The 27,748-nt window shown below is 38.4% G+C and overlaps 1 protein-coding gene across 1 annotated transcript; it reads left to right on the forward strand.

The window, feature by feature from the left end:
* The first annotated feature begins 4,279 nt into the window (after positions 1–4,279).
* Positions 4,280–27,545, forward strand: ZCCHC8 (zinc finger CCHC-type containing 8). Its single transcript, XM_039505400.1, has 14 exons — positions 4,280–4,644; positions 6,935–6,977; positions 8,640–8,714; positions 10,534–10,639; positions 12,059–12,136; positions 12,481–12,584; positions 15,120–15,185; positions 17,483–17,543; positions 18,000–18,142; positions 19,066–19,208; positions 21,512–21,636; positions 22,721–22,804; positions 23,911–24,025; positions 26,010–27,545. Exons 1-14 carry the CDS (start codon positions 4,455–4,457, stop codon positions 26,834–26,836), a joined length of 2,160 nt encoding a protein of 719 aa, XP_039361334.1. The 5' UTR covers positions 4,280–4,454; the 3' UTR covers positions 26,837–27,545.
* Positions 27,546–27,748: the final 203 nt, after the last annotated feature.

Genomic DNA, 27,748 nt, shown 5'->3' on the forward strand with positions numbered 1-27,748 from the left:
TGTACCCTAATTAATTCCACCCTTACACCCAAAAAAAAATCAGTGTTTTTTCTGTGACCACAACATAAATTAATGCCCCATACAGTGAATTCAACTTATGCTGGACTACAAGTAGAGCCCTCCATTTGGTGGCAGAGAGGCATAACTTTCCCTCTCCCTCTGGGCCAAAAGAGGGAGCAACAAGCTGAGGAGCAGGAAGGCCTTGATCAGCTGGAGGACAAGGAGCTACAGGCCCCCTGTCTGCTGCCTCCCATCAGAGGGATCTGAGGCAAGAGTCTGTTCTACCACCTCAAAGAGGGCTTGGGATGGGGTTGGAATGAAATGCAGAACCCTGCTGCTGCTGCCACAACCCCACCCAAGCCCTCTGCTGAAATGATCAAGTAGCTCACACATTGCCATATCAGTTTGTTAGTCTGAGTTCTAGATGACTACTCATGCTTCTGTAAGATGCGTGAGGCATATCTTGGTGATTCTCATGGTTGGTCTAACCCTTGGCCTATCTGAAGATGAATGGCTGAGGTTTTCTCTTTTTTTGTTTTTTGTTTTTGTTACTGTAAAGTGATATAAAACTTCATGAATAAAACTGACAATACAAAATTGGTTTCCTTTCTCAAACAGATACAGTGGAAACATTTCAACGTATAAAGAAAGAAAGCAAAGGTATTAAGAGGATTAAATATAGGGAAACAGGAGAAGTGGATAAATTAAACTTTCCTCCTGTGTTTTCTCTTAAGTGAGCACTCCAATTTAGTCCTTTTTCCTAAAATAACTTGAAAAAATGCTACAGGCACAAATCTGTATGCCTTCTCATAATATCCTGTGTAGATTTGCATGGTTGCAAGTTTCTAGGCAAGTAGAAGAAGTTTTCCATCTCCAACAAATAAGCAAAAGTTGAATTAACATCCTATTTGGGTACTTTCAAGAATGTTACATAAGACCAAAATTCTGGAGTGCTTGGCAATGAAAGGCAAGTGCTTTTTTTCATTGTGATAAAAAATTGACTAATGGAGAAATCCGTCACAGAAGACTTACTAATGTTTATTAGTGTCCAGTAGTATGGTGTTGTGATCTTGTGTTTAATTTAAACTCTAATACAGTGATTGAGAAAAATCTTTTTTTTTTCATTTGCGGAACATAAAAAAAAAAAAGTCAAATGGATGTGTGGACCCCTTGGGAAATCTTAAGACATAGTCTGCAGATCCTAAGGGGTCTACGACCACAGGTTGAAAAACATTGCTCTGATAGATTTGCGGAAACGGAAGAAATTTATTTATCACAGACATATGGAATCCATGAAACTTAAGTATTGAAAATGGAGAAATTGCTCTGCATCATCTTTTCCACAACTTTCCTAAGTTCCTAAACAGGATTTGCTCATAAAGAAATTGCTCCAAATACTAGTCATTTTGACTTCAAGCAGACTAAGAAATGGTATGTTTCATTTGTGTGTCAAAGCTGTGAGATAGTAATTTCACTGTTGAAAAAGTTGGAAGTTTATCAAATGAAACTCATATTTTTTTCAACCAATTAGCAGGAACAAAGTGAGTATTAGATTAAATGTGTGTAAAAAGGAGAGTTACTTCTCACTTAATTTCTATTTCCTTTAAGTAAGTGCTCAAGCTATTTGAGAGTAGGAGGAAAGGAGTATTTGAATATAAAGATTTATGCTTGTCAATCCATAGAAGTTGTAAAAGATTTTCCCACACTGAAGAATGTGCTATTTTCAGTCAGTGACTGACAGGAGAACCTTATTTCCAAGCCAGTTTGGTTCTTCTATCTAGGGCCCTACTAAATTCTCGGCGATGAAAAATGTCATGAACTGTGATATCTGGTCTCCCCCCAAGAAAGATGGTCTTTTGTGTGCTTTTACCCTATACTATACAGATTTCACATGGGAGACCAACGTATCTCAAATTCAGGGTCCTGACTGCGCTGCCTTCAGAACTGGATGACTGGAGAGCAGCAGATGGCCTGGCACCCAGCTCTGAAGCAGCACCCCGCCAGCAGCAACACGGAAGTAAGGGTGGCATTACCATACCATACCACCCTTACTTCTGCGCTGATGCCTTCAGAACTGGGCAGCCAGAGAGTGGTGGTTGCTGACTGAGGGCTCAGCTCTGCAGGCAGCAGCCGAGAAGTAAGGGGACACTACCATACCATGTCATCCTGCGCTGCTGCTGGCAGCGGTTCTGGCTTCAGAGCTGGGCTCCTAGCCAGAGCCACTGCTCTACTGCTGCCCAGCTCTGAAGGCAGCGCCGCCGCTGCCAGCAGCAGTGCAGAAGTAAGGGTAGCAGTACCACAACTCCCCCTACAATAACCTTGTGACTCCCGCAAATCCTTTTTGGGTCAGGACCCCTACAATTACAACACCATAAAATTTCAAATTTAAATAGGTGAAATTTGTGATTTTAAAAATCCTATGACCATGAAATTGATCAAAATGTACTGAATTTGGTAGGGTCCTTCTTGTATCCTTTAAGGGCAATCTGCCATGCTTGATATAAGCAAAAATGATGAGCTTTGTGGAGTACCTTTCCCCACCCCTGTTATCACTAGTTTTATCTGTCTTTTGAAGAAGTAAGCCATAGGCTGAAAACTGAAAGTAACATTTTCAAGAAATCACTGGCCAGAGGGGAGAGAGCTCTGCTGTGCCTGCTACCTAGGCATTTAGTAAAAGTATAACCATAGCTTTTTGGTGGTCTGTTCTCAGTTCCTACCTTTCTACCAGGCAGGGCAAGGTAGCTATACAGGTTCTTCTAGCTAATTTCTGAGCACAGGCTATGGGTAGAGATTTGCAGTTTTATTATGTGTAATAAATATTAATAAACAATGCTACATACAGGCACTGTCATCTGAAATATGGGTTTTATTTCTCATACCAGTTGGAAAGTCCTATATCTGCTTCTTTAAGAACCACTGTTAATATTTTGTATTTCTAGAGTGTCCTCAGAAGTTCTTGAACAGCTTTTGGGAGCCTTTTCACCACAGGAGAGTAAAATTAGCCTCAGACTCCATGCATATATGTACATTATTGGGGCCTCATTTTGATGGGCACTGAACAAAGACACAATAACACAATCCCTGTTTAAAGAGGTTACATTTTGAAAACAGAAAAAGCAGAACACAAGTAAACTGATCAAAGCATGAAATGAGTCTCAGTTCCACTGGTGTTATTTTGCAAAATAAAATATGGCCACTGCCTTTCTATTAAACCAGTTGTGGGAAACCTGTGGCCCATGGGCCACATGCAGCCTGTCAGGGTAATCCGCTGGGGCTGCCACAGTTTGTTTACATTTGCACAGCTGCCAGTGGCTGTGGTTCCCCATTCCTGGCCAATGGGAGCTGCGGGAAGTGGCATGGGCCACAGGGATGTGCTGGCCGCCGCTTCCCACAGCTCCTATTGGCCGGGAATGGCAAACCGCGGCCACTGGGAGCTGTGGGCGGCCTTGCAAATGTAAACAAACTGGCAGCCTGCCAGATTACCTTGACTGGTCTGCATGTGGCCTGCAGGTTGTCCTCTACTGTATTTAAACCCCACATCTATACTGCTTCCTGCCACTTCCTTTGGAGCAGGCTTAGAAGCAGGTTTGGCCAACTTGTGTCTCATGCTAGAAAAAGAAATTTAAGACAACTCACACACAAGGGGAAGTTGGATCTGAGAGCCTTGATTAAGTTGTTCCTACATTTGTTACGCAAAAAACACTAGAAGGGTTATTTTTATTTATCATCTGCCAGAGATGTACACAGTACTTCTCAGAGAAATAGGACTGTTCGTTGCCCATGGACCTGCCAATCTACATGAGGGAGAAGACAGACAAGTCAGATTATAAAATACAGGATGCAAATTGAGAAAACTGTTGCACCCTTTCACAGGTTTGTCACAGTAGTGCAAATTTTAACATTTCCTTCTCCGTGCCCCCTCTGGATTTTCCCTTTACTCATGCTTACAGCCAGTTAGCTGTTGCCCAGTGCATGGGGTTCCAAGGTTTTATCCAAAAGAGAGAGACCTCCTGTGGTTCTTGCCTCCACTTTGGAGGTTGCTGTGAGCTGCACGTCTCAAGGAATCTTCAAATCCACCCCAAATCATCCCCTCTGGACTACAAATCCCAGCACACACTGCGCCTCCGAGACCATAGTATGGAGGGGGGCTAGAAATCCCAACATGCAACGCTCCTTTTTGCTTTTAACCCCCTCCCCACGCCATGGTCTTCTAAGGCTACACTGTAAAGCGTCGCTGGCCTATAAGCCGCAATGATTAAGTTGTGCTGTTGCATGCCGGGATTTGCAGTCTTTGGAGGCCACCGCCACTCTACGGCGACGAGGCCGTTCCGGTTGGAGATCCCGCTTTGCCTGTCCTCCTCCATCCTCCCTTCGCGCTGTGAGTGGCTGAGGTGGCCGTTACCTCTGCCCTTTGCCCCTTGACCGACCTCCCCCGCTTCCTGCCGCAGCCTAAGATGGCGGCTGAGGTGGACTTCGGGGATCGCGAGCTCTTCGAGCAACTGGACGGTGACGAGGTGGCCGCCCCGACGGCGCAGCCGCTTCATCTCCGTTTCGAGGAGGATGAGGAGCTGGAGGAGGCCGGGGAGGCGCTGCGCGAGCGGCTGAGGGACTCGGAGGAGATGGTGCGGCAGCTGCGGTCCGAGAATATCCTGACGGGAGGGATCTGGGCCTGGTTTCGGTTCATCCCCGGGCAGGGAATAGCCCCAGCCGCGGTCTGCTTTCGCCCCTGATGTTGGGTCCCTTCCGGCGCAGCCTCGGTTCCTGCTTCTCCGGGGCCAGGACTGCTGGGTTGAGGAGTCTCCCAGGCTCATGAGGCACAAAACCCTTCAGCTCCTCTACTGCCCCCCAAATAGGGTGTCCAGACAGGAAGTGTGAAAAATCGGGACGGGGGGTCACAGGCGCCTGTATAAGACACAGCCCCAAATATCAGGACTGTCCCTATAAAATCGGGACGTCTGGGGTCTCTCCCTCTCACTCCCCCCACCCCTTGATGAACATGGTCTCTGCTTCACTGGGGTGGGGGGCTTGCTACTCAGTGATCACTGAGTCTAGTTTGGGTTTTGCATGTGAGTTATGCCACCCCAGTCGGGTTGTGGTGATTTTTGTATAGGGCTGGGTCATCTGGGCAATAACATAAAGTGTGGCTTGATGAGCTGTTTAAAAATCTCCTTTTTAAAAAAAAAAAGTGTGATCCTAACTCAGATCATCATAGTTTGAAATAAGTCTCTATTCCCAGGGATATTGGATGTTAGAGTAAAGAAAAAAGGTCTCTGACTCCTCTGAAGAATGAGGAGTACTTGTGGCACCTTAGAGACTAACAAATTTATTTGGGCATAAGCTTTTGTGAGCCAGAACCCACTTCATCAGAGGCATGGAGTGGAAAATATAGGAGCAGGTATAAATACATGAAAGGATGGGGGTTGCCTTACCAAGTGTGAGTTCAGTCTAATGAGATAAGTCAATTAACAACAGGGTACCAAAGGAGGAAAAATAACTTTTGAAGTGGTAATGAGTGGCCCACGATTTTGAGGCTGTCTCAAGCTTTGACCGTTTAAAAGATTATTTTTAGTTTGAAGGGATGGATGCAATGCTCTCCTTGTTCTGAGTTACCTTTTTTTTTTTTTTTTTTTTGGCATTTTCTAACTTTATGTAAGCCCAAAAATGGTAAGCCAGTAACTTGAAGAGCAATTATTTTTAGATGCATTTAAATGAAATAGTTTTTGTCCAATCCTTTCATCATATGAGGGTGAGAGATTTGGGGCTTTGTTTTTTTTTTGGTTAATTAAAAAACAAACAATTTTTGACAATCTAAAATGAGAAGGCTCTCATTCATCAAATGAAAGAGGGTTGGCAGGTCTGACTTCTTCATCCTCTCTGGCCTTGAGTTTTCAGTTTTTGTTTTTCCTGGTGGAAAGATTTGGAATCTTGATCATCTTGTTTTACAACTAAAAATGTGTAAATGAGATGAAAAGTGGATTTAAAATAACAACTTTTCTCTTCTACCTATTTGTTTTCCAGAATAAAGGAAAGCACCAGTAAGCATTCCATAGTTTAGAGTTTAAAAATCCATTTTTATGTTGAATTTTAAACCAGAATAAAATCTGAGTCTTGCATTGAGTCTCATGTTACCAGTGTCTCAGATGTTAATTTGTTTTTAAGCAAGGTGACAACAAGGTGGATTCGGAAATGCTCTTTGTAGCTAAAGTTTTATTCTCATGTTTTGTTTAGTCTAGCTGCGAAGTGCGTTTTGACACTTTCAAACTGTGAAACTGCTGGACTGAGTGTTTGGAGTTTCCTTTTAAATTTTGGTTTTTTCCTTTTGTGGGGATGAAGGTGTTTGTGGAAGAAATATATGTACCTGGGCCAAATGTGACTTAGTCCTATTTGTATTTCTTAATTTATTCAGTGTATTTGTCTTTGTATAGTGGTGTTTTTTTATGATGATCCCTTTTTGGTTCTTTAAATTTCTTTTCGTAAGTTACAGTTTTAGTTCTCCATTTAGTTCTGACTTTCCCTGCATTGCTTTTTCTCCCTGTAATGCTTGCTTTAGTCAGTTTTATTTGAGTAATTTTAACTATAGCTTCTGCCATGGGAGTGCTGTGTTATCCAGAGTAGATGGCTACCAAGTAGGGACAAAATACCATCAGTAACAGAACTTTTCTGTAGTGCATATTGTGAGTTACTGTTTGTAAAGAGACAATTCTCCCTCTTTTAACCTGCTTTTCACACTCACTTTGTTCTAGCCCTCTAAATTCAGTTTTTTGGTTGGTGAGTTTATGAATGGCTTTATGCAGTGAGTAAAGTAAGTGAAAGAGCCTTAAAATCCTGTTTGCTGTTCAGTACAACTATTGTAAGAGTTGATTCTTTCTTAAAGTGGTATACTTTGAGTCTGATTAATATAGAGGAAACCAGTATTCCTTGACAAATAATTAACATCAAGAACTTAGAAGAAAACTGAAGATTCTGACACGACCAAGGTATGTTAATATTGACTTTCCAAGTTGGAACACTAACGCAATTGTGTATTGTAGACATAAAATCAAACTGTTAGGCCAACTTACAGCCACTGCAGCAATTACTGCAGTTTTTCATGTTCACACTACCCTCCTTCAGTCAGTGGTACATGTCTTCACCAGGAGCGCTTACACCAGGGGTGAAAGTAAGTTAAGACTTACTGGTACACCGGAGTCCTGAGCAGGGTTGTGGCCTCAACCAGAAGAGGCGGGGCCTTTGAAACTCCGGGGGTGATTTAAAGGCCCCTTGATATCAGCTGCAGAGGTGACTGGGAGCCCCGGGGCTCAGATGCAATTTAAAGGGCCTAGGGCTCTGTCCGCCACTACCGCAGCGCAGCTCTGGGCCCTTTAAATCTCGAACGGCGCCCTGCCGCCACTACCCTGGCAGCCGGGCTAGGGCAGCGATTTAAAGGGCCTGGGGCTCCGACCACTGCAGGGAGCCCCAAGCCCTTTAAATTGGCAGCCTGGGGAAGCTGGTCCAGTCCAGACCAGCTTACTTTCACCTCTGGCTTACACTGACTTAAGATGGGTGGTTGGGGAGAAATGGGGGTTTGAGAGCCCAGGCTCTCAGCTCTCTGCAGAGCTCCCAGCTAGAGCCCGGCTACCGCCCAGGGCTCTCCCAGCAGCAGCCAGGCTCCAGCTGGGAGCTTGAGCTGAGAGCCCTGGGTAGCAGCTGGAGTCCAGCTGGGAACTCTGCAGGATGCCCACAGCTCAAGCTCTTAGCGCTGGGCAGCAAGGTTCCAGCTGTCAGCACTGCTAGGGCTCACAGCTGGAACATCCCCTCCCGCTCCCGGAGCTGTCAGCCAGCCTGACAGCCAACAGGCAATGCAAGTAACGCAGTGCCTATACCACCTCAGCTATGTTGACCTAAGCCTTTATGCCTCTAGTCCATGTGGATTTTCTATGTCATCATAGCGGGTGAGTTACAGCAGCAGGAGGAATGCTGTAGTGTGTATGCTTACATAGGTTGATGTAAGCTGCCTTACATTGACTTGACTTTGTAGTGTAGTAATACAAGATCTAATCAATGAGTATATTTAACATAGACCCTTTCAGAGCACAGGTGCTTGCCTAATCACTGTCTTATACATGAGCACCATGAACATATAAAATTACCTTTTCTAGAAAAGGTTTCAGTTATCGTTTGTCTTTAAAATTATTGGGTTTCTGAAATGCCTGAGCACTCTGGACACTATCTTTGTGCATTCAGACTTGACTATATAGTATTTAAAGATGTTTTATCTTTTTATATAAAAACTGTTGACATAGCCTTTAGGAAAATAGATTTCTTTGAAATTGAGTAGCAAGAATTATCAGATCTGATAATCACTTTGACCTGTTAGAAATTTCTCACTGAATAAATACTAATTGAATACATATATTTGTGATGTTTTGTCAATTTTGAGTTAAACTGCAGCCTGTTGCACCCAACAGAATGGGTGAAAAGCAAATGGCATTTGTTTTGGCCAAGCCTACTTGTGTGTCTGCCTTGGGGAAAGTGAGAGTCCTCTTGGCTAGTGGCATTGCTGTGATAAAATGAGTAGGCTGATGCACACACTGTTCATGCAGAAAGGGGGGGGGGAAAGTAATTGCACAGTAACTTTAGAGTATCTTTTTTTCTTCTAGCGGACTTTCAGTGGACAGTTCTAAATTAGATGGACCTTTGTTACAGATTTTATTTATGAACAACGTTATTTCAAAGTAAGTAACTTCCCCTGCTAATAAAGTGTCAGTCTAATCCCTTTTAAGATTGCCGTTTTTGGGATTTGTTAGCGTGCAACCTGACATGTATTAACCAATCTATGGCTGTGTTACAACAGCCTAATATAAACCTATTGCACCCTGGTTACTTATTCAGTTACAGCAAAATGTCTTTAATATCCTGATTCCAACTGGTACATTACTTTCATGTAAGCCTTTTTTCTAAATATAATTTTCTCAAACATACATATACTGAGGTATGTTAGTTAAATGGACACTGACAACTTGATGTTTTAAATTAATTTTTTTAAAAGGTGTTTGACAGAACATCCTTTAAGTTCTGAAATGAGTGTTTAGTGCTTATATTTAGAAGGGTCTCTTTAGATGGGCACAAGATTGACAATACAAAATATGCTCAAGCATACTTCTTCCCTTCCTTTTTATGTACACACTTGTCTGTTGCCCTTTTTTGTTTTCAGTTTCAGCTCTGCTGCTGCTTTAGTAATCACCATTTTGTAGGACTCGAGGAAAATATGAGTCTAAGTTCCCCAGACCTCTGTGTTTGTGATAAGCTCATCTGACCACAATGTAGTGAAACAGACTATATACAAAGTGCTTTCAAATGCACAAAATGAACAAACTGAAAACTTTTTCTCTAATTTTAAGTATAACAAGGATTACTTTTAACAGTTATATGTACATTTTCAGATAGAAATGTCACTTATTTAAAAGTTGTTTGTGTCCCTTTTAAATATAGCTGCTACTGTTTTGCAGTACTATAAATAACAGAAGTGTTAGATAAAAGTATAAAGCCATCAGGAGTTTGGTTGTAAATAGGTACTAAAGGCTGAAATTTAGCATGCAGTCTAATATTACTAACTACTTTGTTACTAGTATTGCAAAATTTTGAATGTTCTTTTTAACTTTTAAAAGGAATATTTTGAGATGTCACTAACTTATTTCTCATTTAAAACAATCATTAGACTTTTTCTTCTGTTCGTATACATCACCTTAAAAAGAAAACATATTTGGAAGAATCCATGAACTGATGCTTATGGTTTCTCTCAGTCAATTTTAGAGCAGCCAAATGAGTGGGAAAAGTGTGAAGTATTGTAAAATCAGAAAAAAGTTGGAGGGGAATAACTGTTGGGTCTATAGTAGATTTCTGGTTTTGTTTTCTTTGTCCTATATCCTACTTGGAGCCAGTTTGTAGTACTTTATCCAGTTAAGTTTAAGCATTCTAAGCAATGGGACTTGTACCGCTTTCCTTGAGAAACTGGACTGTGGAATAGTTTCTCAAGTACGAAGTCTTTCCTGATGTTTAGCCAACATTTTACACTACTTATGCAAGTGTCCTTTTTAGTTACTTACTTTGATTTATTGTAAAACCACATTTTTTTTTGTTCTGATCTTAATCTACCTATGTGGCTGGATATGTGGCATCCAGTTCCATTTGCCTATGTTTAATTTCTTTTCTACTTCTACTTGGTTATTTAATCAGTTCTGACATCCACAAAAACTATATTAAATAGCATGGTTGCAGTTTTGAATTTGCTTTTTAATACATTTGTATGTCTGTCTTTTCCAATTTATAGATGTGATATGTTAGTTACATTGGGGCAGCATGAAATTTAGATTTACAAGCTGTACCTTAAGATGTACACATCTAGCAATAAAAGGTTCAGGAATAAAATTCTTATCCTGAACATTGAACAAAGTAACTTAATTATACAGTGTTCAAAATTTATAATTTCTGTTTCAGGAATCCTTAAATACACACATGCAGTCTGTTGTATTCTCTTATTTCTACCTTTTGCAGGCAGTATCATCAAGAAATTGAGGATTTTATTTCTAGTTTAGTTCAAAAATATGAGGAGCAGCAGAGAGCTGAACCAGAAAGGACCCACTTCAATGTTAAGCCTCAGGTATATAAGTTCAAAGAATATAGACCTTATCTGGACTACTGTGTGTAATTCTGATCTCCCATGTTTAAGAAAGATTAATTCAAACTTGAACAGGTGCAGAGAAGGGCTACTAGGATTATCAGAGGAGTGGAAACCCTATTTTATGAGACAAGATTCAAAGAGCTTGGCTTGTTAAGCATAGCCAAAAAGAAGGCTGAGGGAAGATATGATTGCTCTCTATAAACACATCAGAGGGATAAATACCAGAGAGGGGGAGGAGTTATTTAAATTAAGCATCAATGTGGAAATAAGAACAAATAGATATGAACTGGCCATCAGCAAGTTGATGCCTGAAATTAGACAAGGATTTCTAACCATCAGAGGAGTGAAGTTCTGGAACAGCCTTCCAAGGGGAGTAGTGGGGTAAAACTTAACCGGCTTAAAAAGTGAACTTAAGTTTATGGAGAGTATGGTATGATGAGACTGCCTACAATAGCACGTAGCTGATCTGTGACTGCTAGCAGCAAATATCTCCAGTGGTTGGTGATGGCACACTAGATGGGGAAGGCTCTAAGTTACTATAGAGAATTCTTTCCCAGGTTTGTATCTGGTGGATCTTGCCCACATCTTCTGGGTCTAACTGATTGCCATATATGTCATTGGGAAGGAATTTCTCTGGGTCAGATTGGCAGAGATCCTGGTTTTTTTGCCTTCCTCTGCAGCATGGGGTATGGGTCATTTGCAGGTTTAAACTAGTGTAAATGGTGGATTCTCTGTAACTTGAAGTCTTTAAATCATATTTTGAGGACTTTGGTAACTCAGCCAGAGGTTATGGGTTTATGATAGGAGTTGGGTGGATGAGGTTCTGTGGCCTGCAATGTGCAGGAGTTCAGACTAGATAATTGTAATGGACCATTCTGGTCTTAGTCTGAGTTTATAGAAACATAATGGTTTTGGGTTTTTTCCCCACTTTTTTGGTTGCAATATCACACTGCTAGTTTATCTGAATTACAGAAAGTTTTTTCCTACTATTTACAAATGGTACATTTCTCAAATGTTTGGAAGGAGAATTCTTTCTGTGTCCTGCAGATAGTTCATTAACGACCACTTCCTTTGGACAGTTAAGTGAAACAAGGCATTTCTCTTCACCCTCTCCTCCCTTTTCTTGCCATCCCAGAGGTTGAGCATGTTTCCTCCACAGCATTCCCAGCCCATGACACCAAGGTTCTAGATACTAGAAATCAAAGCCATGTCACCTCACCTCTTGGGTTGTATACAATATTATCACTAGCCTACAAGTTTCATATATTTCATATACTAGCATGTGGTTAGTTTGTGTGTACGTGGCAATGAAAAGCTGGAACCAGCAGTTATATCATCTGTGTTTCATTTGCAGCAATTAAGGAGTTTTTTATGTGTGTTTTTGGCTTTTCATATTAGCCATCCAGTATTCTGTTGGAAGAGGACCATAAAGTGACAAGTTCTAATACAATAAAAAAAATTAAGGAAGCTTTCAGTGTAAGTTAAACTTTTATATTCTTCATGGGTAGTTCCAAAGTTCTATTCTTACTTTTAGTCCAAAGTGTTGTCATAAAAAGATATGCAAGGTTTTAGCAATGTAATTGATTGACTTTATTGGAATTCATGATGCTTTAGCTTCATACTTGGAAAACTTACCTATATGTACATTCAGAAGGTATGGAGGGATGTTTTGGTTATGTTTACATCCTTAAATAGGTAATAAACTATTTTAACTGATTTTTGTACAACTAATTACATTATTTTGAAATATTAAAATACTGTGCCTTTCTAATATTATCAGTTAATCTGATATACTGACAATTTTCTGGCTCTTTCAACAGGTTGTAGGAAGTGTTCTATATTTTACCAATTTTTGTCTTGATAAACTGGGACAACCTATATTAAACGAAAATCCACAGCTGACAGAAGGATGGGAAATACCCAAGTATCCTGTTTAGTAAAATGGAGTTCCTTTTTCTGTTTATATAACCAAATAACACAATCAGACACAAAGTTGAGGTTAAAACTTTTTCTGCAATTTTTTTTAAAACGTCTAACTATGACAATCTGATTTAATAATTTAAAGTGTGCCTGCAGTGAGTGAGAAATCCCGTCTGTTTAGCGGGCCAACCTGGGTTTGTTGTGTCTGCCTTTGACTGCATACACATCACGTTATAATTTGCTCTTCCTGTCATCTGCTTTCTCATAAACTATCAGGAAATTGAAGTTAGCACAGCTTCTCTACTATTTAGTACTTTAGAGACTAGGGTTCTGTGAGCGTAAATATTTTAGTGGTTTCCAAGAATGTAGCTACATGAAAGAAGAGGATGATTTGATGTGGCTGACAGTAAGGGAGAGGGGAAAGACTTTGCAGGGGGTATGGAGAAATGCAAAGTGGGGTTGGGATAAACCTTTGGGTCTGTCAACCTTGATATTCTCTTTAAATGTATCTGTTGGTTTTTTTTTTTTCTGAGATCTGTTTACATATATAAAGGGTGACATTCACCTTAGTTTAGCTTCTAGTGGCGAGGCCGAAGGAAGACTCCCTTTAGGCTTACCCGATGAAGCTTCTGTCTGTTTTGGCAGGTGGCAATATGGTACTGAGTAAGTCAAGCGTTCGAGTGGGGACTCCTCTGTACAAATATTTCAGTGAATGAGTTTTTATAGTGGACTGCAACTGGAATTGATTTCTGTAACTTGCAACTAGAGCTGTCAAGTGATTAAAAAAAATTAATTGTGATTAATTGCATTGTTAATAATAGAATACCATTTAGTTAAATATTTTTGGATGTTTTCTACATTTTCAGATATATTTCAATTCCGATACAGAATACAAAGTGTACAGTGCTCACTTTATATTTTTATTACAAATATTTGCACTGTAAAAAACAAAAGAAATAGTATATTTCAATTCACCTAATAGAGTACTGTAGTGCAATCTCTTTATAATGAAATTGAACTTACAAATGTAGAATTATGTACAAAAAATAACCATTCAAAAATAAAACAGTGTTAAACTTTAGAACGTACAAGTTCACTCAGTCCTACTTCAGCCAATTGCTCAGACAAACAAGTTCAGTTACAATTTTCAGGAGATAATGTTGCCCACGTCTTGTTTGCAATGTCACCTGAAAGTGAGAATAGATGTTCACATGGCACTGTTGTAGCCAGTGTCACGGGATATTTATGTTCTAGATGCGCTAAAGATTCATATGTCCCTTCACGCTTCAACCACCATTCCAGAAGACATGCGTCCATGGTGATGATGGGTTCTGCTCGATAACGATCCAAAGCAGAGCGGACTGACGCATGTTCATTTTCATCATCTGAGTCAGATGCCACCAGCAGAAGGTTGATTTTCTTTTCAGTGGTTTGTGTTCTGTAGTTTCTGCATAAGAGTGTTGCTCTTTTAAGACTTCTGAAAGCATGCTCCACACCTCTTCCCTCTCAGATTTTGGAAGACGCTTCAGATTCTTAAACCTTGGGTCAAGTGCTGTATCTATCCTTAAAAATCTCACATTGGTACCTTCTTTGCGTTTTGTCAAATCTGTTGTGAAAGTGTTCTTAAAACGACCATGTGCTGGGTCATCATCCAAGACTGCTATAACATGAGATATATATGGTAGAATGCAGGTAAAACAGAACAGAAGACACAGTTCTCCTCCAAGGAGTTCAGTCACACACTTAATTAACACATTATTTTTTTAACAAGCATCATCAGCATGGAAGCATGTCCTCTGGAATGGTGGCCGAAGCATGAAGGGGCATATGAATGTTTAGCATAACTGGCGTGTAATACCTTGCAATGCCAGCTGCAAAAGTGCCATATGAACCCCTGTTCTCACTTTCAGGTGACATTGTAAATAAGAAGCAGTCAGCATTATCTCCCGTAAATGTAAACAAACTTGTTTGTCTTAGCAATTGGCTAAACAAGAAGTAGGACTGAGGTGGACTTCTAGACTCTAAAGTTTTACATTGGTTTGTTTTTGAGTGCAGTTATGTAACACACACCCCCCTACATTTGTAAATTACACTTTCACGATAGAGATTGCACTACAGTACTCTTATGAGGTGAATTGAAAAATACTATTTCTTTTGTTTATCATTTTTACAGTGCAAATATTTGTAATAAATAATACAAAGTGTGCAGTGCTCACTTTGTATTCTGTGTTGTAATAAAATCAATATATTGAAAACGTAGAAAAACATCCAAAAATATTTAATAAATTTCAATTGATATTCTATTGTTTAACAGTGCGGTTAATCGTGATTGATTTTTTTTTTAATCACAGTTAATTTTTTTAGTTAATCATGTGAATTAATTGTGATTAATCGACAGCCCTACTTGAAACATATTAGTAAGGATGCACTTGTAGCTTAAGCCATGGGGACATTCTTCTGTATAAAGTACTATCGCTGTCAATTAAAACAAGATTGAAATTCTGCTTTGTACAGTAGCAGTTCCTTATTGAAATCTAAGATACCAGCAAGTTTTCAGCCAGATTCTCTCTCTGGATGGGCAAGAAATACAAGTAAAAGCAAAAAGGTTTGTATTTATCTTAACTATAAAGTTTTTAATCTGAAAAACTTTAAAATCTGCATTGTGACTATTAAATGGTCCAGTATGTGGGGGAATAAATTGCTTTTTATGGTTCTAAATTAAGTTAACAATATTGAATTTTGCACTAGAAAAGGTTTTTGAGTTGTTTGTTTGGAATATAGGATGCTCAAAAAAAGGCAGTCAGATTCATGTGTAAGAAAAATCTGTTTCTGAACTAACTGGTTTTGTGCTTTGCTCTCTTTTTATAGCTAGCATTTTTTTTAATAATTTGCATTGACGTGCTGTCACGTAGCTTTTGTTCTATGCAGCATTTTTTATTTGGTCTGTTTTCTCTGCATTTAATAGAAAATTATCTTGGAATAGTTTGTGTAGCCATTGTGAGGAAAAGTAGAATTACAGAAGAGTGGTCATTTTGGAAATTCTGGATAACCCTAGTTTGCCTAGTTTTTCCAGCATCTGAAATACCTTATTTCAAATGCAAATAGTAGGCACAGAGGCAAGTTCAGTTAAGCTTTTCTATAATCTACTGCATACTCAAGTGAAATATTACGTTTTGAAAAAAAAGCAGAGTTGCAACCATGCTTCACTGTGGATACTTCTAGATGGTGGATAAAGTATTCTGAGAGAACAATTTGCATGAAATCTGTTTGAATCGTACCTTCTGAGAAAACAAATATGCCTCCTCCTTCTCCTTCAAGTCCGTCATTAAAAATGAACCCCTTTTAAGAGATTTAAAACCTAGGTTGTCCTTAGGGTTGCCAGTTTTGGTCGGACATGTTCCTGAAGGTTTCATCACATGACAGTCTTTAATTTGAAGATTAATCTTTAATTCCTGGAGACTCCAGGACAATCCTAGAGGGTGTGCAGCTATGGTTGTCCTCTTTATCCACTCTCCCTTATCCTATTGGTAAAAGTGACTGCACACACACAGGGAATTAACTAATCATGTGCTTAAAGGGACACGAAATTTAAACTTGGCCCAAATATTAAATCTTTTGAAAACCAGCCTTTTAAAAATTAAATACCAATAGAAACACTTCTATGGTTTAAAAAAAAATTCCAAGAACTGTTGTTTTTAGACAAGTTAGTATTATTTTGCAGCATTTCAAACCCAAACACTGAAGCACTAAGAACCTGAAAGTGAATCTGTGACAACAAACAAAATTGAAACTGGCTTCAAATTTCATTTTCCTATGAGAGAAATTCAAACCGTGAATTGAGCACATCAGCAAGTAAATGAGATTTCTAAAATGTTCTCTTATAATAATAATAATTAATTAATAATCCAGAGTGGTGGTATAGCATCTGAAAATAATTTACAGCATATCTATGAAGTTGATAGTGTCCTTTTAACTGAATCCTTCAACTACATCCCTTCTCTCCGTTCCATCTTTCCCACCAGCCTTTGTGATGTCGACAGGGAGCATGGAAGCTCCTTGTAAGTGGGGGAGCAGAGACCTGGCAGGTGGTGAGCTGGCTCCAGGCTGGGAAGGAGGATCCCAGGGTTCCTACTAGATCCATTCCAGCCCCTCCAGGTCCTGCTCCCCCACAGCCTCTCCATCCACTCCAGGTCCTGCTCCCATCCCTTCAGCAGCCTCTCTAGTCCCAGGGAGTCCCATTCCTACCTCCATGCCTCTTCCCCTCCCTCTGACATGCATGAGTTCACCTGGGGGCAGAACCCCCACAATACTTCCTTGTAGGGTTGATAGCCCCCTACACTCCAGTTGTCTGGATTGTAACATCCGTGGGGCAGAAACATGACCGTTCCTTGCTAGCTACTTGCAAAGCAGCTAGCACACTATTGACATTATACAAATAAGTCTATGTAACTTTAGTTAAAAATACTTCAGTCAAAGGAAAGAGAGTTCTTTAATAGTCGCTATCTTCCTAAGGGGACATAATCTAATTTCTGTCTGGAAATATTACTTACTTCAACTTTATCTTTTCAGTTTGTTTGTTTTCTGCAATTGACAGTGCTTTATGTGGCTTCCTCCATAATTAGTTTCTCATGTTTCACCTGACAGCAACAAACATTTTTTTTTTTTAAATAGGAAAATGTGGTTTTTTGTTTTTGGGGTTTTTTAACTACAAAAATTGGGAGGAAGATGCATGTTTAGTTATAGTACACAAGTTACTTTACAGATTTCTTAAAACTGAATATTTCAAGTTAATGTAAATCTCTGCATGTAATAGAATAATGAAGAATAAGTATGCACTTCAAAAGTACATTTTAAAGGGATAAATTTACAATATAAATTTATTTTAGTGCTTTCCTTAAACAGGCCAAAACCTCATTGTTTCAATTGTGGTTCTGAAGAGCATCAAATGAAAGATTGTCCAAAGGTAAACTTTTCCTCAATATCCGAAAGATTGCCTCTGAGTTCCCCAAAATGTATTTCAGTGCAACAGGATATTTCTGGAATCATGTTGGTCATGATCTTTTATTAAAGATAAATAACTGTATGTATATCTCAGTCATACTTGTAACTTCAGAGATTTAAATCAGTATTTTAAATGAACCTGTCATAGCATAATAGTTTGATCCCTCCTTTTTAAAGAAAAGTCTCTTTACATGTTTCTAGCTTTCCCTCTGAAGCTGGCAGATTTCTAAAGTACACTGGTTTCATTTTTATTATAACTTCCATTCAGTGGAACAATGAGCTGGCCTTGGTCTTGTGATGTAAGATCTGTTCCATGCCCTTGATATGTAACTTTCAGGCAGCTTTTAATAATTTGGTTTGGGTTGAGTGAATTGTGTGCTTAAGTTGCATCACGGTGAGTCTCTCAACTGTATTTAAGCCTCGGAATGCTACCCGTATAAGTGAGAAAAGAAGAGAGTTCATGGAAGCCTGTGGTGAAGCAAGTAACCAGAACTTTCAGCAACGTTATCATGCGGACGAAGTAGAAGAGAGGTTTGGGAAGTTTAAACCAGGAATAATAAGGTATCTCTCCCCCCCCCCGTGACTCTCCCCTCTACACACGTTGATTGGATCACTGTACTTCTCACACACATCAAATAACTTTTCTGCCATTTGTAATGTATAAAAGTTATCACTTACTGTATAATAATTCTCTTGGTAACTAGATCTTCAGTTGTGTTAAGACCCCTTTTGTAAATGTCTTCATGTGTTGATAAATTCCTCAAGTTTCTTTTCATGCTGAAACTTTCCCCATTAATCCTACGCTGTCCAACTTTTCCCTGATCTAGGCACCCTATAGTGACACGTACTGAGTCCTCAGGTTAGTCTTTTAATGAGGGAGACTACAAATATTTCTATGGTTCCTGAGACCCTTTTTTAGGGTCATTTACAGTTCATGCTGGATTCAGGAAATTAAGCTTTTCATTTAAAAAAAAATATTTTTTCCATATAAAATATGCTTATCCCATTTAACAAGAAGACAACACTTCAGTTTAATCTAGCTTTACAGGAAGGATGTCTTTTCCTATGCAGATTACCTTAAAGGTTATAAATTTCAACTCTCAAATCCAGAAATGAGTTGTGGCTCTCGTACTAGAGGCAGCTTTCTAAGATATAGATTTAAACATACATCCATTTATTTGCATTGTACAGGCAAGTTAATGTTAAATGTGAACTTTAGCTTTCTAATTTTCTGATTTGTCATTTAACTTTGTAATCTTTAACATTAATGTAGTTCTTCATCTAATATAATAATTCAAATAGATATTCTAAGGGATTAACTGTACAAGGTATACAAATGAAACAACTTTAATTTTTGTGTTCTAGAAGGTGACTGTCTTGCTTTTATAACTAGAAACTTTTGTAACTGGGTAACTTAATCTTAAATCGACTAAGTCTTAAAATATGACAGTGATTATAAGAAAAAAAATAATCTTCCTATCTAGTGAAGAACTTCAAGATGCGCTTGGTGTCACAGATAAGAGTCTTCCTCCATTTATATATCGCATGCGCCAGTTGGGTTACCCCCCAGGTTGGCTCAAAGAGGCTGAACTGGAGGATTCAGGACTTGCACTTTATGATGGAAAAGGTAAGTAGTATGCAGCTAGGAAAGCCTAGCTGACTGTAGAGGTAACTCATTCCTTTCCTACTTAAAGGAAGAATGAAACTAATGAATTCTTAAGTATACGAGTTTGCCAGTTTCTTGACATTGACTGTGGGTTATAATTAAGGCTAAGATTTTTGTCATGGTTATTTGTAGTAAAAGTCATGGACAGGTCACGAGCAATAAACAAAAATTCACAGAAGCAGTGACCTGTCTGACTTTTTGCTGCTGCGGCTCCATAGTGCTGGGAGCTGCAGGGTTCCCTCTCCCCCCCCCCCCCCCCCACCTTCCCCGATGAATTTAAAATTAGTTTTTGCAATGTTGAGGCTTCAGGCCACCTTTAAGTCTTGGACTCTTGACTGTTTTGTTTCCCGAAAGAACTGTACCAGTGCTAAACTGTCAAGTTAATATTATAATTATGATCATGCTCATCATTAGAATTCACCAAAAAAAATACCAAAGGTGGTGGTCTTGCTCCAAAAAGTTTTCATGTTTTCAGATAGCTGTTTTTCTTCCTGCATCAGATGTGCTCCTTACAGGAAAGGTTGAGACTGCTGTGAGCCAGTTTTTCTTAGCTTCTCCAGTCACGTTTAATAATACCAATACTGCTGTGACAGTGAAGCAGCTCTGTTCTTTCTGAAATGACTTAATCACATGGTTGGAAGGATTTTGTCCATTTGATCTCACTATCTTTTAAACCTCTGACGCTAGACCATGGAGTTTGTGGAAAGCTATATAAGTTTCATATATGGCCTAGTGTCAGACCTGCTCTTGCTTGATCAAACTTTTTTTTGATTAGCTCAGTCTGATTAAGTTGCTTTATTTGAGCCTTTTGAAGGAAACAGTGGTATTCCTCAAAGTTCCGTAATTATTTCTATATTAATGTTTTATGCTCCCTCTTTCAGACTTGTCTAGAGCATATATCAAAGCCCAAGTTCTCTTCTCTGTTTAAAAAACAAAATAAAGACTTAATTTATTACTGAGTAGCTTGCGAATTTTGTTACATTTTAATGCTGATTATTCTCTATCCCCACAGTTAAGTAGCAATGATACAAGATAATCTCCTGATTTCCTATCACGAGTATTACCTGATTGAGGTATTTAAGATGATGGAGGGAAAAAAATTAATCTTCTTTTCTCTTCAGAGTGACACCATTATTCTTGGTCAGTTGCTCTTCCAGTTCATTCTCTAAAGAAAATTCAATTGATCCAGACTGCGTCAATAAAGCCTATGACTAGCACAAATTGTTAGCACACATTTCTCCTAGCCACAATCCTTATACAGGCTTTGCATACACTTCAGAATTTATTGTAAAACTTACAACTTAATCTAAGTAAGCAAGACTATCTCCTAGCTTTCCATTTCACACTCATGTCCTTGGTTAATGGTTCATTAACCACATCCACATAGAAATTGCTGCCACATACTTGTTTCGCAGGGCTGTATTGCTCTGTGTCTAGCTTGGTTAAATTGTCCAATTCTGAATGTGTTAAAAGCAGATGGAGGACATTCCTAGTTTATCAAGTGTTTTAATTGGTTTTAAAACTTCAAACTGTGGTGCTTCTTGATGAAACCTCATGAGAAAATGTCCATTTTAGAAGTTATTTTAATTTAGTGGCTGCCAGCAGGAAAACTATAATTTCTGTATGGATATTCTAAAAATATTAATATTATTCCCCTTCCCCGCTTTCCTTGTTCAACTTTCTTGTTGCGGAGAAACGCTCTTTTCCACATAACCACCCCACTATAGTCTTGGGTTTCCATAAGTATCTCACTATTAAGGAGATACCCCAAAGAGAACAGTATTGAAACATTACCAGGGTCAATTGAACTACGATAAGCAAAGTTGGTTCTTAACCCGCTTGTGTAGCGTGCCATTCTTCCCTCATCTGCCCTAGCTATGCCAATTCCTTGAGGTAATGAAGACTGACTCCCACAGCCAAAAAAAAGCAATGATTTCCAGACCTGTCTTAAGTCCCTGAGTTTAAAGAACATAAACTGGTGACACAGAACATAGGATCAAACAACAGATGTAATGTTCTAGAGCCAAATTCTGCAAGGATACCAACAGTAGAGTCAGAATACTGCTCCGGCTTTAGTTGGGACTTCAGTGGAAGCTGTGCACACATCTAATGAGAGAATTTGCGACTGTATTCCTGCTACATTGGTTGCAAGCCTTTTCTCTAAACTGTGTTTCAACTTTGCAATCTGTTGTCTTTCTGCTGCAATGTTTTCTGTAACCTTCTTCCTCAGGAGCAATATTAACATTTATGATACTTTGTTATAGATGCTACTAGTGGTGAAACAGAAGATGAAAGACCCTATCAACAAAACAAATGTGTCACTTATGATGTCTCTAAGTTAATAAACTATCCAGGCTTTAATATGTCTACTCCAAGTGGGATCTCAGATGTAAGTGTATATGCTACACACGGTGTGTTATTCTAAGACAAAACATTAACTACTTGGGGATTATTTAAACCTTGATGGTCAACTGCAAATAAGTTTGTTTTCAATTATCCATTATATTAGTGTGTGGGGAGAGGGAATAAGTATTTATTTAAAAGTTAATTAAGATCTCTGAAGAAACCTGTGCAATAAAGAGTCTATCTGGACTTTTGCTGATTCTAGTAAACCTCCAGGAGGCTGCTGTTAATGTGTAATGCTGCTTATTTCCACTATGAGATGGGAGCATATGATACTGTACCTATGCTGATATTCAGATTTTCACTTAAATGCCAATATTTTTCAAAACAAAGCTGAATGCACATTCATATGAATCTAAATTTTCTAAATGTTAAGTGTTCTCGAAATATGAATGTTACCATAGCAATGCTGTACCATGTAATCTTTCTTTGCTAAACAAAAACTGCATCAAAAGAATGTCTCAGGAATTGAGATGCACAAGTTCAGTAATGCATCTTTTAACACTTGGACAAAATGGGGCAGATTAAGAAACCAGTTAAATAGGCACCTGTTGAGCCTTGGTGTTGGAAGGTGCCTTAAAGAATTTTCTATTCCTTACACTGTTTTCTGTCTGGTGGCTAGTGGCCTCTTAATGTAGCTTTTCCTCAGTTTTCTTTGTTTTGAATGTATTGTCATAGATTTTAGCATAACTATTACTAATAATTTGGAAGACTTTATTCAAGTTGTAGCTCTTTATATTCACTTTTCCTCCTGAGGTAAATTTTAATAGCTGCACTACAAAGTTTGAATAAGTTTGCAACAAAATGGCTAATAAATCTCATTAAAGTGGTGCTGTGGTTTCTTGCCCAATATAGCTCTATGCAGCTGACACTTATATTCGCAAGTTGGAATGGAGCTCATATTTTTGCTAAAAATTCATATTTGGGGTTCTTCCTCCTTCCCAGTTAAATAAATTTCTGATTGGAACATTTACTAATCTGTCCATATCATGTGTGTTATAGTTGCATGTGCATTGTTAGCCACAGCTTACTGAATGTCCAGCTTTATTGATGTTTTTTTTTCCCTGTAGGAATGGAGGATATTTGGTTCCATACCCATGCAGCCATCTCAACAGAAGGAAGTTTTTGCTAGCTACCTTTCTAATTTTCGAGCGGTGAATATATTTGTGTTATATTTGGATACAAAACATTGGAGAAATCATGTATTTCTGTATTGTTGTTACCAGTTGTCAGTGGTCTCTTGTATACACCTCCAACTTTGGCCAAAAATGGCTAATAGAGGGTATTGGGTTTTGGTGTGAAATCTTGAGGTTTTCATCAGTACAATAGCTAAAAACAGGTCCTGAGACTAGAGAGTAGCCCTCTGAATAAACCATTACTTTTGTCCATATCCTTTTAAATCTTTTGGGCCACCTGTTTGATGTCAAAAACCACCATCTTATAAAACAACTTAGACTCTTTCTCTTTGTCTGATCATCTACTAAACCCAGTGCTAAAAGACTCTAGTTCATTGTTTGTAGGAACAGTTAGCTAATTCCATTTGGATATATGCCTAAATTTAAATTTTAGATAACTCAGATATAGTCCGCACAAAAGTCCACTTTATAGTTAATTAACATAGGCATGGTTTCAGATATTTCATGGTTGAAGAGCTTAATACTATGTTTGCAGGACATGTGTGGCAACCTTGTTACATAGCTTTCTCTGAGACCTTAATGTAAATGTTTAACTCCAATCTAGTGTTTCTTGCTTCAAGCAAGAAACAGTATGTTTAATTTCAGGTTTCAGTTTCCTATTTCTTAAGCTGGAAGTACATTACAATTGACAAGACTTTTTTTTTTTATGGGGGTTGAGAGTAAAGCATTGAGTTGTTCTACAGGTAATTAAAGAACAGTTTCTGTGAGATTGCTACAGAGGAAATGTCCTGTTCATATGACATGGTGGCTTCAAGAGATCTGGGTGGGTAAGCATGGAGAAAAGGGGTGTTCTTGAGGCTCTGATAGGGATGCAGACAAAATCCCTTTCTTTTTCACCACTGAAAAACTAAACATGATTGCTATTTTTTTCATTCCATTACATTAAACCTCTCAAGTTTCTCTGACACCTGAGTGTTTTGCTTACAAAATGGACCCTATCAAATTGAGATCACTGAGGATTGTAATTAGTATTTTTGTAGCAGGGAATATTGCCACCTTATCACATAATAGTACCTTTTATAATACTAATTTGTATTCTATTTTCCTGACTAACTTTTCCTCAGCCAAGTCCAAAATCTAGCAATAAAAGGTCTGCATATCCATCAAGTTCTCACAATTCAAAGAAGGTAAAAGGAGACAATTCAGCAGTATCAGTAGCTGACATGGACATGGATTCTGGTATAGTTTTTCTTTTTTTGCAATTATGATTTTATACTTTCAGAATAACTCACTCCTTACTCTGTAGTGAAATGTGGACTTCAATAACAATACATGGTTATCAGTATTTCAGTTTGTATTGAATTACTGACACTATCTAAATGTATTACATGATATTTTAACTGTACTGCTAAAATAGAGAACTAACTGTATTTGTCAAATGCTTGTATTATTTTGGATTATAGTTGGGCTTTCTGTAATTTACCAATATTCTTCGTCAGAGTATTTTATTCTGTGTTGTAACAGTGAGGGCTATACCTCAGCCCAAGAGAAGTGGACTGTTTAGGTTGCCACTCTCAATCTAGACCAGGTCAATAGTGACAATATTATTTGGGTCACAGAATAACCCACAGAAACATGAGTTGATCACATCCAAATTTTGGTGGACAAGTATTCTCGCTACAGCTGATGCCCTTGTTGGTATTTTCAGAAGAGACCAAGTGTCAAGTGGGCATATAAATTGAATTGCCTTTCACCCTTAGAAGTGAGAGAGAGCACAAGAATGGTCTAGTGATTTGGGCATTTAGTTTAGGGCTTGGGAGATCTGGGGTCAAGTCTTTCCTCTACCATAGATTTCCAATGTGATCTTGGGCAAGTCGCTTCTCTTTTCTGTACCTCAGTTACTCATCTCTAAAATTAGGATTATAATATTCCTACCTCAGAGTGATGTTGTTTTGATAATAAATACATTAGTGAGAGGTTGTTAGACTACAGTAATGGGGGTCATAGAGATATCTAAGGTAGACAGAAGTGGCACAAATTGGGAATGAGGGCCAAGAAACCTTGTACTGCAGCTGCCTGCTCTGTGGATAAACTGTTTAGTCTTAGGGCTGTCACTCTTGCACTCTTCTAAATCCACCTCTTAGAATTAGGGGGTGGGAAATTACACATTATTTTAAAATAATGTATTTTACCTGATTATAAGTTAATTTGAACAAAGAAAATTCCCATAATAGAAACAGGATTAAAAATATACTCTCCAAGCTAACATGTTTTAGTGTTGTACATCAATATACCATATAAGAAAGCTGGGAGGCAAAATCTAAATCAGTGAAACAATTTGTTTTCCTAGTTCTCCCGAGATTTTTATGGTAGACTTAATCAACTGGGTTTCCCATCCAGGGAATTCTCTAATTTACTATTTACAGATATCATTTTATATTTACTAAAATAATAAATTTGAAGGGCTAATGTTTAAAAACAAGAATACTGTTTATATATCATCAACAGCGTGTTTGACCCCGAATAAGCCCCAAAGAGAGTTGCCTGGTCTGAAGACTTGACTTAGTTTAAAAGAAGCAAAAATAAATAAAATGTAGTAGAAAATTCAGAGGAAGGAGCTAAATTCAATTTTTTATTATCAATTGTTCCATTCTTACAACTTGTGGGCATTGCAACAGACGTGATATTTTCAGAGGAATTAGAATGAGGAAAGCTTTAATGGCTGTTAAAAAGACCAGAAAACTTTCTTCTTTAAATATTCTAAAGTCAAATTTGAGAATTATCTTCTATAGCAGTTCTCCCAGCTGCCCTTCTGGATTCCTTCAAACTGAGGAGGGCATTTCCATACACCTTGGATCTAAAATCTTTAAGGTTTGGCTTCAAACTTTGTTCAGTATTATCCATATTTAAGAGCATTTAAAAATGCAGCTTTTAAAACAGCCATCAGCGTTCCCTCTGGAATCCAAAATGACAGATTCAGTATGGCAAGTTTCAAGGATACTGGGACATGCAAAAATTTGTCAAGCACCAGGATAGGCTTTTCAGATGATATGGCTGTATTTCTCCATAAGCTGATGCTTGGGTTCAAAAGGCTGAGAACATAAGTTTACTGTCTTTAACCAAAGAATACATTTTAGATTTGAAAACTGATTAAAAGTAGGGTAAGGTAGGAATTCAGGCTTCAGTACTACTAATGGAGATTTATTTAATCTTCTAATTTTAGATTTGGAAATGCCACACGGTTCTCTAGCTTATGACAGTTTTCAGTTCCAACCTCCACTGCCACCTGGGTCTCCATCGATTGCAACTCCACCCCCATTGCCACGAGGAACTCCTCCATGTACTCCACCCAACTTCACATCCCCTCTACTTCCAGCGCCTACTGCCTCTCTTCGCAGGAATACTCCAGCATCAACTCCTTCCAGTGATTCTGCTCAGCCAAGAGTGGGGGATTCAGCCATGGATGAAGATACTTTGACCCTAGAAGAGCTTGAGGAGCAGCAGCGATTGATTTGGGCTGCACTTGAGCAGGCAGACAGTACAAACAGTGACTCTGATATACCTGCTGATACACCTTTAACTGGAAGCTCTGTTACGTCATCCCCATCTAGGAATGAGCTGGACATTGTTCCAGAAGGAAGAACATCTGAGAAGCTGGTTGCAATGGAAATTGGGATTTCAGACACTAGTATGCAGATATCCAGAAATGAACATTCTAAAAGTGACCCTAATTCAGGGGATGGATTGCTTGATCTAAAGGAAGGTGACACTGATCATGTGGATTCTGAAGGCATTCTGGAGAACAGCATTATAGGCTCAAAATGTGAGGTTAACAATGGAGGAAATGAAGGTGTTACTCATGTGGTCACCAGTGCTGAATCATCTACAAAAAACTCAAATCCTGTTCCTGACATGAGCAAGTTTGCAGCAGGAATAACACCATTTGAGTTTGAAAATATGGCAGAATCAACTGGTGTTTATCTTCGAATACGAAGTGTATTAAAGAATTCCCCAAGAAACCAGCAAAAAAACAAAAAGGCTTCAGATTAACTTGTCTTCCTTTAAGGTTTTATGGTGCCCCCAAAAGAAACTTAAAGTATCCACCAAATTGGATAATCTCGTGCCCTTTTTGTGAAAAACTTTTTAGTAGTTAAGAGTGGACTAATATAATTCTTCTGCGTTCTTCCCTAGAGGTTTTTTTTTTTTTTAAGTTCATGCAGGGCTTCCATTTGACCAGGACCAATGTTGACCGTTCAATATATGAGAACTTGACTAAATCAAAACCTTCCACTAAGGGATGTAAGGACTATTGATTTATTTGTTCAGCATATTTTACACTCTTATATACATGAAACTCTTAAAACAGTGAGTCATCGGTTGCTGTTTAATATTTTGGTTAAGATTTATACTATCGTTAATAGTGAGTTTCAGGTGGAATGGTGGTTTTTATCTGTTCTTTGTACATTAGTCTGCTCTTTCTACGTTTCTAATTATCCTGTAGATAAGTTTAATATATTACAGTTTTTAAAAATTCCAATATTTTAAAATGTTCCACATGAAAAGTCCTGGCAATCAGATGGGAATAATCAGGGATGACCAGCATTATCCTCACCATTTCGGATATTTTTTTATAAATTAACTGTGGGTCAATTTTTAAGCACCACTTCTACCTTTTGTAACATCATTCTTTATGTAAACTTGCTGTACATACCTGTTCATTCTTGTGTACAGAGGTTTAATAAATGAGTTTTCATATAAATATTTTCAAAAATGGTTGATTCTCAAGCATCAAAGCTCCAGTAAGAAACATGTTACTACAGCTACATGAAAACTTAGTTTGTTTGGGTGTTGTCTGATTTAATGTGTCAGGTATGTAAATTGTTATACATACTTAAAAAGAATTAGTTGAAATATGAGAATTAATGTAGCTTAGAAAACCTCTGAACTTGTGCTTTGCCATAA

The sequence above is a fragment of the Mauremys reevesii genome, linkage group 18 (assembly GCF_016161935.1).
Source record: "Mauremys reevesii isolate NIE-2019 linkage group 18, ASM1616193v1, whole genome shotgun sequence".
Classification (NCBI taxonomy): domain Eukaryota; kingdom Metazoa; phylum Chordata; order Testudines; family Geoemydidae; genus Mauremys; species Mauremys reevesii.

Bases quoted from the DNA above. Each gene is read 5' to 3' on its own strand.
- ZCCHC8 (XM_039505400.1), top strand. From the start codon at position 4,455: ATGGCGGCTGAGGTGGACTTCGGGGATCGCGAGCTCTTCGAGCAACTG. The intron at 8,715-10,533 runs GTAAGTAACTTC...TACCTTTTGCAG, and splicing joins ATGAACAACGTTATTTCAAA to GCAGTATCATCAAGAAATTG. The intron at 15,186-17,482 runs GTTTGTATTTAT...TTCCTTAAACAG, and splicing joins ATACAAGTAAAAGCAAAAAG to GCCAAAACCTCATTGTTTCA.